The sequence below is a fragment of the Podarcis gaigeae genome (genome assembly GCF_964106915.1).
Source record: "Podarcis gaigeae genome assembly, chromosome: 6".
NCBI classification, from domain to species: Eukaryota; Metazoa; Chordata; class Lepidosauria; order Squamata; family Lacertidae; genus Podarcis; species Podarcis gaigeae.
The window spans coordinates 201,382-214,418 of NC_139682.1; the positions used below are offsets into that span (position 1 = coordinate 201,382).

The window sequence follows — 13,037 nt, forward strand, 5'->3', positions numbered from 1 at the left end:
GCGCGGCGCCACCTGCTATTTGTGGCCTGCAGGGAACACACCTGAGCCGCGTCCCGCGAATGGGAAAAACCACACGAAGCGGGAGAAAGCGAACCCAGCAAAAGCAGCCCGCCCCGTAACGGGCAGCTGCTTGGAAAGGCCCGTTGGAACCGCCCTGCCAGCCGCACGTGGCAGAGATAAGGGCGGCAGGTGACGCCAGCCTGATAAGGAGCCCGGGAGAGGCGAGGGGGCCCCACCCGACGGGCCCGGCAGAGGCAGCCTCGCCATCCTCGGCCCCGACCGTCCGCCCGCCCGCCGCCAGCCCGAGGCAAGAGGAGGAAGGGAGAGAGCCCGCGGCCCGCAAAGCGCCATGGGCCAAGGTGAGCGGGGACTCCCTGGGCACTGCCAAGCGGTCCAAACCCGGTGCCATCCCAGAGGGGTCTGTAGGCTCCTCGGCGCAGCATCACAGCGCGGCGCAACGGAGGCTGGCCAGGCGGGCAGGAGCCCCTGGCCTTGTAGGGAGGAGGCCGGCAGGGAGCCACGAAGCGGGGCTAGGGTGCTGGGTGCAAGCTGGGTGCGTCTCAAGGTGGGGGGCGTTTAGGCCCGGCTAAAGCGGGGGGAGTGGGAAGGGTACCAAAAGAGCAGGTGGGTCGGAGGGGGCTGACGAGCGCAGCGCGGTCGAAAGGACTCCTCTACAGCCAAGAGCAGGCGCAGAGCTTTGGGCAGCAACCTCAGTGACCAGGAGGAGTTCGGGGACCAGCCCCGTTCTCACGTGCGGCGTGTGCGTTGCTCTGTCACACCCAGCGGCGTCAGGCAGGACCCCCCCCTCCCGCGCACTTTTGCAACATGGCTTCCCCCCGCCATTCCAAACAGACCTCAGCACCCTCAGCAGAGTCCCACTTCTCAGGGGTCGTGAGCGTCTTTCAGGAAAGGAGGGACATTCCTGGCTGCCGCAATCCAGACGCCGGCCTCTCTGGCCCATCTCGAGGAGAACTCAAAGACCCCCGCAGAGCCTCGTGGCCCCTCTCTTGTCTACCTGCGCCCCCGTCCTTTGCCAGAAGAGCGGGAGGGGAGCGGAAGCGACCCCCGCCCCCGCCCCGTGTGCCGCCTGCCCCCTCACCGCCCGCCCTCCTCCCGCCCCGCAGCCCTGCAGGTGTCGAGATGCGACTTGCAGCCGTCGAGGAACAACGCAGCGCACCGCACGGCGGCCGTCAGCACCGAGCGCCTGGTGGTGCGGCGCGGGCAGCCCTTTGCGCTCACCCTCCACTTCCGAGAGCCGCTGCCCGGAGCCCCCCGGAGGTACCTGCGTAAGACCTGCCTGGTCGCCCAGACGGGTAAGCTCCGGAAGAGCCGGAGGCTGAAGACCCGCGGCTCCCCGACGGCACCGGCGCGCCTCTCGCGCTCCTCCGGCTGGGAGGGGGTGGTTGCCGGCTGGCAGAAGCGACGGGAGCCCACCCGGAGACGCACCGTTTGCAGTTGCAGAGCAGAGCGGGAGGGGGGAGTTAAGCATCACAGGGGAGAAAAGGAGCGGCAGCTAAGTTTGCGCGACGCCTGGAGGAAATTCCAACTCCTGGCTCCTCCAAAAAAGTAAGGCGGGTCAGAGATGAAGGCGAGATGAACACTTGAGAGCGTCCCATTAACTTTCTCAATCATTTCAGCGGTCCTGTAAAGGGGGTCCGCTTTGCTGGGCACACGAGGGGTGGGACTTGCACCTTCGCCAGCAGCAGTGCCCCAGCCGGGGGTGGGGACAGAGAGGACACGCCCACGGACCCTTTTTCAGGAAGCTGTGGCTCCTGCATTGCAGCGGGTTGGACTAGATGACTCTCGGGTCCCTTCCAACGCTACGATTTTGAGGTCAGGGCCCTGGGCCACCTCGCTTAGGACTTTTAGATTGCTTGCCAGCGATCCTCCAGCGCGTTAAGCGGGTGGGGGGGGGAGGTCCCTGCCAGCCCCACCTGGAGATGCTGTCAGGATTTGAACCCGGGACCTTCTGCTTGCAAAGCAACTAACTCTCCCCCAGAGCTAGAATGCCCTTCTCGGAAGGAATGTAGGGAAAAAGGTAAAAGGCGGATCTAGACGGATCCTCGTGAATTCATATGATTTTTTCATTCAAATTAAATAAAACCACCATGATACGGTAGACCACGTCTTACTCTGTAGACAGCATCAAAAAAATCATGCACCCACTATTTCGTGGGGCCGCAGGGGCGCAAAAACATGGTTAAAAAACACGGATCCTCATGGATCCTCATGATTTTTGCACTAGATCTGCCCAAAGTCACCATCGGATCAAACATCATGGCCAGGGGCACAGCATCCACCACAAAAATCACGGATCCACGGCTTCCTGGCCATACCGTGGCCCAAAAACGTGGTTTTGAATTATGGATCCTCATGGATCCTCATGATTTTTGCACAAGATCAGCCCAAAGTCACCATCGGATCAAACATCATGGCCAGGGGCACAGCCTGCAACACCAAAATCACGGATCCACAGCTTCATGGTGAAACCGTGCCCCCAAAACGTGGTTTTGAAGCACGGATCCTCACGGATCCTCACGCTTTTTGCATTGGGCCAACCCAAACTGACCGTCAAATCACACATCATAGCCAGGGGCACAGCCTACACCAGAAAAAACTCGGACCCACGCCTGCCTGGCCATACCATGGCCCAAAAACGTGGTTCCGAAGCATGGATCTTCATGGATCCTCATGATTTTTGCACAAGACCAGCCCAAAGTCACCATCAGATCAAACATCATGGCCAGGGGCACAGCATCCACCAAAAAAATCACAGATCCACGGCTTCCTGGCCATACCATGGCCCAAAAACGTGGTTTCGAAGCACGGATCCTCACGGATCTTAACGCTTTTTGCAGTGGGCCACCTCAAACTCACTGTCAAATCACACATCATGGCCAGGGGCACAGCCTGCACCACAAAAAACTCGGATCCATGGTTATCTGGCAACGCCATGGCCCAAAAACGTGGTTTTGAAGCACGGATCCTCATGGATCCTCATGCTTTTTGCATTGGGCCAACCCAAACTCACCGTCAAATCACACATCATGGCCAGGGGCACAGCCTGCACCACAAAAAACTCGGATCCACGGCTTCCTGGCCATATTGTGGCACAAAAACGTGGTTTTGAAGCACGGATCCACATGGATCCTCACGCTTTTTGCACTAGATCAACCCAAATTCACCGTCAAATCACACATCATGGCCAGGGGAACAGCCTGCACCACAAAAAAACGGAGATCCACAGCTTCCGGGCCACACCATGGCCCAAAAACGTGGTTTTGAAGCACGGATCCTCACGGATCCTCACGCTTTTTGCATTGGGCCACCCCAAATTCACCGTCAAATCACACAGCATGTCCATGGGCACAGCCTGCACCACAAAAAAACATGGATACACGCCTTCCTGGCCATACCGTGGCCCAAAAACGTGGTTTTGAAGCACGGATCCTCGTGGATCTTAACGCTTTTTGCAGTGGGCCACCTCAAACTCACCGTCAAATCACACATCATGGCCATGGGCACAGCATCCACCACAAAAAACACAGATCCACGGCTTCATGGTGAAACCGTGCTCCCAAAACATGGTTCCGAACCACGGATCCTCATGGATCTTCACGCTTTTTACATTGGGCCACCCCAGACTCACCATCAAATAACACATCATGTCCAGGGGCACAGCCTGCACAACAAAAGACTAGGATCCACGGTTATCTGGCAACACCATGGCCCCAAAACGTGGTTTTGAAGGTCGGATCCTCATGGATCCTAATGCTTTTTTCATTGGGCCAACCAAAACTCAATGGCAAATCATATATCATAGCCGGGGCACAGCCTGCACCACAAAAAAACTTGGATCCACTCCTGCCTGGCCATACTGTGGCCCCAAAACTTGGTTTTGAAGCACGGATCCTCACGCTTTTTGCATTGGGCCACCCCAAACTCACTGTCAAATCACACAGCATGTCCATGGGCACAGCCTGCACCACAAAAAACATGGATCCACGGCTTCCTGGCCATACCGTGGCCCAAAAACGTGGTTTTGAAGCACGGATCCTCACGGATCCTCACGTTTTTTGCACTAGATCAGCCCAAACTCACTGTCAAATCACACATCATGTCCATGGGCACAGCCTGCACCACATAAAAACTCGGATCCACGGCTTCCTGGTCATACCACAGCCCAAAAACGTGGTTTTGAAGCACGGATCCTCATGGATCCTTACACTTTTCGCATTGGGGAACCCCAAATTCATCCTTTAATCAAATATATTGTACATAACCACAGATCTGACCACAAACATCATGGATCTACTGCTTCATGGCCCTGGTCAGATGCTACCCTGGATATATTGGCCAATTTTTAGGTGGGTGTGCTGGGATGGAGGAAACGGAGTCGGCTGAATCTCTACCTGTAATGGTTATGAGTGGGTTACTTGTGCGTAAATTGCCTTCAGTTTAGTTAGATTGTTTGCTCAACCATGTTTAGGGTTAGAGCTCGCCCTCCTAGTCACTTGCAGAATCCATCAGTGGGCGTTTCTTGAATCTCTTCCAGCATAAAAGCTGTTTGACCCCAAGTCTCCTCCTATGTTCCCTGCGCGGAACGCGTCTGTGCAAGTAAGGGGACGGTAGGGGCATGCCAGCGCTCTCTCCGCTGGTTTCGGTTGAAGGGTCTTGGAGCCCTGACACCGATTCCTCCATCTCCCTCTCCTCTCTATTGGTGTCACGCTGAATTCCTCCCACCCCCCACCCCCGACTGGTTCCTTCTCCGGCATCGCTCTGGAGCCCTGCCTCCGCTTCTCTCTCTGATGTCAGTTACCTGACCCTACCCATTAAAGATGGGCGCCCAATGGCTTGGCCAGAATAATTTCAGTTTGGTTTTCCAACTCCCAGCTCTTCATGGGGTGCAATAGTCCCCTGTATCTGCCATCAGGAGTCTCGGTGTGATCCTGGATGCTTCTGTCTCTATGGAGGCTTGCTGTATACTTGCTGTATACCTGAGCCAGGGAGTGCAGGGTATAAATGTACAGCAAGTTAAAGTAGTCTAGTCTGCAGGTGACTACCGCATGGATCACCATGGCTAGGTTGGAAAGGGACAGCTACAGTACAGATCGCCTAACCTGACATAGATTCAAAAATTCCAGTTTGGCTACATTTGTGACCAATGCCTCCATAGAGACAGAAGCATCCAGGATCACACACAATATGGCCAGGAAGCCATGGATCCGAGTTTTTTGTGGTGCAGGCTGTGCCCCTGGCCATGATGTGTGATTTGACGGTGAGTTTGGGTTGGCCCAATGCAAAAAGCATGAGGATCCATGAGGATCCGTGCTTCAAAACCACGTTTTTGGGCCATGGCGTTGCCAGATAACCATGGATCCGTGATTTTTGTGGTGCAGGCTGTGCCCCTGGCCATGATGTTTGATCTGATGATGACTTTGGGCTGACCCAATGCAAAAAGTGTGAGGATCCATGAGGATCCATGCTTCAAAACCACGGTGTTGCCAGGAAGCCGTGGATCCGAATTTTTTGTTGTGCAGGCTGTGCCCCTGACCATGATGTTTGATCTGATGATGACTTTGGGCTGATCTTGTGCAAAAATCATGAGGATCCATGAGGATCCATGCTTCAAAACCACGTTTTTGGGCCACGGTATGGCCAGGAAGCCACGGATCCGTGATTTTTGTGGTGGATGCTGTGCCCCTGGCCATGATATGTGATTTGACAGTGAGTTTGGGTTGGCCCAATGCAAAAAGTGTGAGGATCCATGAGGATCCGTGCTTCAAAACCACGTTTTTGGGCCACGGTGTTGCCAGGAAGCCGTGGATCCGTGATTTTTTGTTGTGCAGGCTGTGCCCCTGACCATGATGATGATCTGATGATGGCCAGGAAGCCACGGATCCGTGATTTCTGTGGTGGATGCTGTGTCCCTGGACATGATGTGTAATTTGACAGTGAGTTTGGGATGATCTAGTGCAAAAATCATTAGAATTCATGAGGATCCGTGTTTTTTAACCATGTTTTTGCGCCATTGCGGCACCACGAAACAGTGGATGCGTGATTTTTTTGGTTCCTCCTACAGACTAAGATGTGGTCTACAGTAGCATGGTGTTTTTATTTTTTTTCAATATAAAAATCATATGAATTCATGAGGATCCGTGCCTCGGATCCATGTTTTTGTGGTGCTGCAGCGCGGAAAAGTGTTGGATCCACGTTTTTTATAGTCCAGTTTGTAGGCGTGCCTTTTAGGTGTGATTTGACATTGCATTTGTTGGAATTATTCTTTAAAAAGTGGAGGATCCATGAGGATCCGTGTAGATCCGCCTTTTACGCAGACCCGGAATGTAGAAAAGTAATTGTGTAGCACCGTCTCCTAAAACAGCTGGGAGGTGTGTCATATGTTTGCACTAGATGTTTTACCACCCCCGTTAAAATCAGTTTGCCCTGAATGAAGCCCTGAATTTGGCCCTGCGGAGGCTCGCCCTCCACCCCCCGTCTGACAGGACTGTCGAGGAGAGCTCAAAGACCCCCGCAGGGCCTCGTGGCCCCCCTCTTGCCTACCTGCGCCCCCGTTCCTTTCTCCAGCCAGCCCCCCAGCAGACCTGTCCCCCGCCCCTCGCTGCCTTGCGTCCCCTTTTTCCCCTTTTGGCCATCTCGCGTTTCTGGCTGCAGGGCAGCGGCCATCCCAGGCGGACGGGTCCCTGGTGCGCTTCCCCATCTCCCGCCAGGGCCGCCAGAGCGGCTGGGAGGCTTTCGTGGACGCCCCCGAGAACCTCTCTTGGACGCTGACCGTGACTTCGCCCGCCGACGCCGCCATCGGCCGATACTCCCTCCTGCTGCAGCACGGCCGAGGGGCTCCGCGCCCGCTGGGCACCTTCACGCTCCTCTTCAACCCCTGGTGCCGAGGTAGGCAAGACGCGTCGGTGCCAGCCAAGGCCAGGATGCCGGAGCCAAGAGGGCAGTGGGTGGGGTCGGAAGGTCTGCTGCGGGGAGGGGGCGGCGCAGGGGGACCCCTGCCAACCAGAGCAGCCCCCTCCCCAGGCTGTGCTGCCGCCCCCCTGACGGCCCGTCTCCCGCAGAGGACAGCGTCTTCCTGCCCAACGAGGCGCAGCGCCAGGAATACGTGTGCAATGAGGAGGGCACCGTTTACTGGGGGCTGGAGGAGGCGCCCCAGCAGCAGCCCTGGGACTACGGCCAGGTGAGCGAGAGACCCATCCCCCCTCAGCCCAGGGGTCGGCTGCGCCGGGCCGGTTTGGGCCAGGTGGGCGGCCGCACCTGCGGGGCTGCTCCTTACTGCTGCGGAAGGCGCGCGCGGAGCAGAGGGGTCGGGATGGTCGGGGGACGCGAGTGGGGCTCCCCCCATCCTCCAGCCTCCAATTCTCCGCCTCCCTTTTCAGTTCGAAGAGGACATCGTGGACCTCAGCCTGGCCCTGCCGGCCATCGGCCTCTTCTGGTTGCAGGACGCGCCCTGCGCCCAGCGCAGCGACCCTCTCCACGTCTGCCGCCTGGTCAGCTCCATGGTAGGTGGGCAGGAGCAGGAGGCAGAGTCGCCCGCAGACCCTGCCGGCTTCGTGGAAGCAGCTGCACGTGCTCAGGAACCCTCGGGGCCGGGCCGGGCCGCTCGCGCCCCCTGCTGGCCACGGGGTGCATTTAGCTGCCATTCCTGCATTGCAGGGGGTGGACTCGATGACCCTTGGGGGTCCTGCTGGATATTTTTTGATAGGCAGCGGGTCGGATATGTTTTACAATTTATCCTCGCTATTACTCACATGTGTGAGCAGAACGTTTAAAGTTAAAACAATTAGCAGAGTTCAAAACGTCATCCTTTGCAGCACTAAAGTGGAAACTTCGGGACTCGGCTGTGTAGCCTTATTGCCATTCTTCCAGGCTGGGGGAACAGTCTGGATTCCCCCTTTCCCCTCTTAATGAAAAGAATAACACAGCAGACTGTAGACCAAGCGTGAAAACAGCATTTACGTGCATAAGTCTTGCGTTCCACTCCAGCAGCAACAGTAACAAAAAGGCGGCCAGGAAAATGCTCCTTGCAAAATGCGTAGTTAAAAAGGAAGTCTCCATAGATGTCTGGCTGCCTCGGAAGCAGCGCGGAAAAGAGAACAGTTCTGAGGCAGGAGGAACTCTGAGTCTCAACCCTTTCATACCTGCAACGTTATTTCGACCGTGAATTCCCACAATCCCTTCTAACTCTACATTGTTATGTTGGGTGGGGGGGGGGGGCTGGACAGGCCGCCTTTCTCCTGGTGCTGCTCACTTTTCTCTCCCCACCCCCCTCCAGCTGAACAGCAAGACGCACCAAGCGATCCTGGAGGGTGGCTGGACCGGGGACTACAGCGACGGGACGTCCCCTTTCCAGTGGCCGGGCAGCGCCCCCATCCTGCGCCGGTGGCTGGCAGCGCGAGGGCAGCCTGTCCGCTACGGGCAGTGCTGGGTCTTCGCGGGGGTCCTGTGCACAGGTAGAGGGTCCTGTTCAGGGATGGGCCCCAGGCGAGGAAGGGGCCCCTGCTGCCTGAGATGGTTGCCCCACCCTCCCCACGCCTACTCTGCTAGCTCTGAGGGACTGGACCCCCTCCTGCGGAAAGGGGTGTAGTGTCGAGGGAGCCGGTGTAAATGTCGCCCTCCTAACGGGGCGTGGGCGAATCTGCCGTTCCCTAAAGCTAAAGGGTTGTGATTCCTGCACGGAAGGGGGGTGGACTGGATGGCTCTGGGGGTCCCTTCCCCCGGGAGCCCTCTCGCCACCCAGCTCCCGCTGCCTCTCTCTCTGCAGTGCTGCGGAGCCTGGGCATTCCCACCCGCGTGGTCACCGGCTTCGCCTCCGCCCAAGACACGGCCGGCCGCCTGCGCGTGGACGAATACTTCGACGAGAGCGCCGCCCTGATCCCCGGCCTCTCCGAGGCTGCCGTCTGGTGAGCGCCGGAATACTGGAGTGGGGGTGAGGTGGGGAGACGGGCGGGCTTCGGGGTCCCCCAAGACGCCCCCACCCCTAAGACACCCCCTCCCGGTCTCCCGCAGGCCTTTCCACGCCTGGAACGAGTGCTGGATGGCCCGTCGGGATCTGCCCCCCGGCTACGACGGATGGCAAGCCGTGGATGCCACGCCTCAGGAAGAGGGCAGCTGTAGGTCCCGCGGGCGGGTGGGGGGCTCAAGGGAGAAGGGGCGGGACACTGGCATCGACCCCCAGCCACAATATGGAGAGAGCGGGGTGGGGGAGCAGCTTCCACCTGGGGGGGGGGGGTGAGGGATGGGAGAGAGGCCATCCGTCAGGGATTCGTTAGGTGGGATCATTGCATTGCAGGGGGTTGGACTAGATGACCGTTGGGGTACCCTTCTCTACAGGTCTTTCAGGTGATTCTGACTAGCTTGCCCTTTTAGCCACACTGTGTAGCCCCCTCGCCTCCACCTCCACAAGCCAGAGGGGGGCTTCTGCTTGGACCACTACCAGAGGCTAAAGCAGGGGTACCTTGGGCCACAGGGGCCAGCCCTACCCCAATTGTCGTCCTCCCCTTCCTCTCCAGACTCCTCGTTTTGCGGGCCAGCCCCTGTCCGGGCCATCAAGGAAGGCCGTCTGGACCTGCCCTACGACGTCGCCACCTTCTTCGCAGCCACCAACGCCACCTGCGCTGCCTGGGTGCGACAGGACAACGGGGACTTCCAGCGTGCCTTTTCCTCCACGAAGTTCGTGGGCAACAACCTCAGCACCAAGGCAGTGGGCAGCGACCGGTGCGAGGACCTCACACACCACTACAAGCACCCGGAAGGTAAGCGGGCAGGTGAGCTCTTGCTTTCTGCTTGGCCCCCCATCCTGGGGTGGGCTCTAAATCTCTGACCCCCCCCCCCCATTCTCAGCCAGTCAAGGAAGAAATTTATCTCCTGCTTCCCTGAGGAGCAAAGTGGGAATGGCTTCTGGTTTTTTTGCAGGGTCTGCTGCAGAGAGGGCTGTGCTGAACAAGGTCTCTCACGAACAGGAGCGGCTCCGGGACCAGATTGAGGGGGACAGCAGCCCCCCTCAGCCTCCACTCGCCCCTCCGGCCCAGGACGAGGACACGGAACCTCTCCTCTTCACCCACATCCAGGCCAAGAGCTCCTGGCTGCTGGGGCAAGACGCCCCAGTCTCCGTGTTGGTGGTGAACCGGACTGGGGAGGAGAAGAGCCTGGCACTGGTTCTGGGTGCCCAGCCACTGCAGTATGATGGCAAGGCCCTGGCGCAGTTCTGGAAGGAGGAGTATCACTTCACTCTCCCCAGCGGGCACGGTAAGCTTGCTGGGGAGGATTTGCCGATTGCAATTTATCTCTTCAGGCGCCCACATGTGTGGGCTGAACAGGTTCTCAAAATCCCATCCTTGGCAGCAAAGTTAAAAGCACAGGAATTAGGCTAAATCCAACTATGAAGTAAGCTGGCTCTCCCTTTCTTACCTTGATTTAACAAAGAATCTGGGAACAGCCTGGGAAGTAAGTTTAAAAATAGAATTTACTTAAAATCCTGCATTGGTTAACCTCAACAGTAGCAGCAAAAGCTATGCAAGCAAAATACTTCCGTTTACAGTATAATCAGCTTCTGGCATCTGCCTGAGCTGGAGCAGATAAAGAGCATGTCTGCCCTCTTGGCTGGCAAAGGAAGAGAGATGAGGGGAAGTGACATCACACAGAGCCCTCTCTACCAAATGTATTTCTATGGTCTGAGTCTCTGCCTATCAGCAAAACAGCTCTGTGGTCTTAACCCCTTCTCATGCTAACTAGAAAGAGGCTTTTGTTAAGATTGGCTGCTACTCTCCTACACAGAGAACCAGAGAGTTGGAAGGGGTCCAAAGGGGCATCTAGCCCCTTTGGCACCTCTGGGTAGAGAAAGTGCCCTGCAGCCAGTGCTGTAGAGCTAGATGGGCCATTGGTCTGGCTCAGGAGGAGGATGCATCCTGCAAACACCCCTCCCATCTAGTCCAAGCATGCCGGGTTCCTTGCAGAGGCATCACAGCCTGTGATGGACAAGTCCTTGGGTGCCCTCTGTGAATCTCCCTGAGCCCCCCTGCCTTTTTTTCCCAGAGGAAGCCCTGAGCACCACACTGCCTTACGCAGAATACGGCCCAGCCCTGCGCAACAACTCTCTCTTGCTGAAGCTGACGGCGCTGCTGAGAGACACGGCCTCCCATAGCAACCACCTGGCCTGGCAGGAAATCCGCTTCTGTGCCCCCGGACTCAACATCCAGGTCAGTGGGAGGCCAGAGCAACCCCCCCCCCGTTTCTCCAGCTAACTGCACAGACACAGCTGAGCCCCACTAACACCTGAAGGCAGAACAGAGAAAAACCAACTACTTTCATATCCCCCCCCCGGAGCTCTTCCTCCCCACTTTATCTGCACAACCGCCCTGTGAGGTAGGTTTGGCTGAGGAACAGTGATTGGCCCAAGGTGACCCAGGGAGCTTCATGGCTGAGTAGGCCTTTGAACCCTGGTCTCTTCCAGGACCTGGAGCAACTTTTGCTGTTGCACCACAGTATCCCAAGAAAAGCCTCCTCCAATCCCTGTTTTTTGGGGAGTGAGCCCCCAGTCCCCCCTTTTGCCCTTCAAGGGGAGGAGGAGGTCCTTGTTTCTTCAGACTTGGGGTGCCACAGCAAAGCAGGCTGGGTAGAGCCCTGCCCCTCCCCATTAGCAAGCCCAGTGGGTCTATGGCGTCAGCCCACCCCTGCCCCCCAGTCCCTGTGCTGCCATTGTCCTGCTTTCTCAGGTCCCTGAGTGCACAGCCCAGTTCCAGGCCACCCAAGCCGAGATCCAGCTCCACAACCCCCTCCCGGAGCCCCTCCCAGGCTGCCTCGTCTCCGTCTCAGGATGGGGGCTCATCCACAAGACCAGGAGCTACAGGTGAAGGGCACTTTCTTTGGGGTGGGGGGATCAAGCCCTCTCCATGAAGGAGAGAAGGCTCCCTGGCATTCCAGGTGAAGGCAAAGGCGCACACTCCCCATGGCTGGGCAGGAGGTGGGACTGTGCCAGCCCAGCCCCTCTTGTCTGCCAGGATTGAGGGGGAAGGGCTCTCTGCTGAGGTGCCAGCTGGATTCACCTGCTTGGCACCTCTGATAACAGACGGTGGGGTGGTGTTTATAGGCTTGGGGGGGGGAGGTGAGGAGCTGCTCTTAGAATCATTGAATTGTAGAGTTGGAAGGGACCCCGAGGGCCATCTAGTCCAGCCCCCTGCAATGCAGAAATCTCAGCTCAAGCATCCCTGACAGCTGGCCATCCCGCCTCTGCTCAGAAACCTCCCAGGAAGGAGAGTCCCCCAGCTCCCCAGGGAGTCCCTTCCACCATCAAACAGGTCCTCCTGTCCAAAGTTCTTCCTGGTGCTGACATGGAATCTCCTTTCTTGGAACTTGAGTCTTGCCCGAGATGCCCCTTGGTGCCCTTGCCAGGCTACCATTCTGATTCCGTGAATCCATCTGGAGCAGGAGAAAACAAGCTTGCTCCATCCTCCTCCTGAGCTGCCCCTCCCCAGGAGAGCTGGCGACCCCCTTCTGCCCCTAACAGGCCCCTCTCCTCCTCTCTGCAGGCTTGGAGACATCCCAGCTGGCAGCAGCACAGCGCTGAGGATCCCCTTCACGCCGACCCAGGCGGGGCCCCGGAGGCTGACAGTGCATGTAGAGAGCCCCCTGCTCCAGCCCCTCAAGGCCTGCAGGACCATCCAGGTGGGGGCAGCAGCGTAGAGCCTCTCCAAAGCAACAGGACCCCCTCCCCCGCATTACCATTAAATGCACTTGGAGTGACACCCCTCAGACCCTGGCTCCTTCTTCATCAGCCCAGTGCCAGCAGAAGGGGGGCTGTGGGGGAGCTCTTTCCAAAAGCAGCAGCTCCCCTGTCCCCACAGCAAGCTGGCTGCTCTCCGGCACTGCTGTTTAGCAGGAAGAGCCAAAGGACAAGCGGCGTCTGTGCGGCTCCCTCCTTCCCCTGCAGTCTCCTTGGGGCAGAGCCCTGGCTTCCTCCGGTGCTTTGTGAAGCCCCAGGTGCATGGGTGAGGCGCTATAAATGATCAGGAGCACACACG

The 13,037-nt window shown here is 57.8% G+C and overlaps 1 protein-coding gene and 1 long non-coding RNA gene across 2 annotated transcripts in view; one reads left to right on the top strand and one right to left on the bottom strand.

Annotated features, from left to right (window-relative positions):
- The window catches only part of LOC310847242, a 107,014-nt gene that overhangs the window by 73,218 nt on the left and 20,759 nt on the right, over window positions 1-13,037 (bottom strand). The window lies entirely within an intron of this gene.
- Window positions 212-12,988, top strand: LOC310847215 (protein 4.2-like; the record flags this gene model as incomplete). Its single annotated transcript, XM_083744840.1, is given in 14 exon segments — window positions 212-359; window positions 1,125-1,313; window positions 6,673-6,906; window positions 7,080-7,198; window positions 7,398-7,520; window positions 8,294-8,471; window positions 8,783-8,921; window positions 9,028-9,131; window positions 9,531-9,773; window positions 9,934-10,266; window positions 11,053-11,216; window positions 12,546-12,761; window positions 12,763-12,938; window positions 12,940-12,988. Coding segments are annotated over 14 exon segments (2,277 nt in total). The 5' UTR covers window positions 212-349.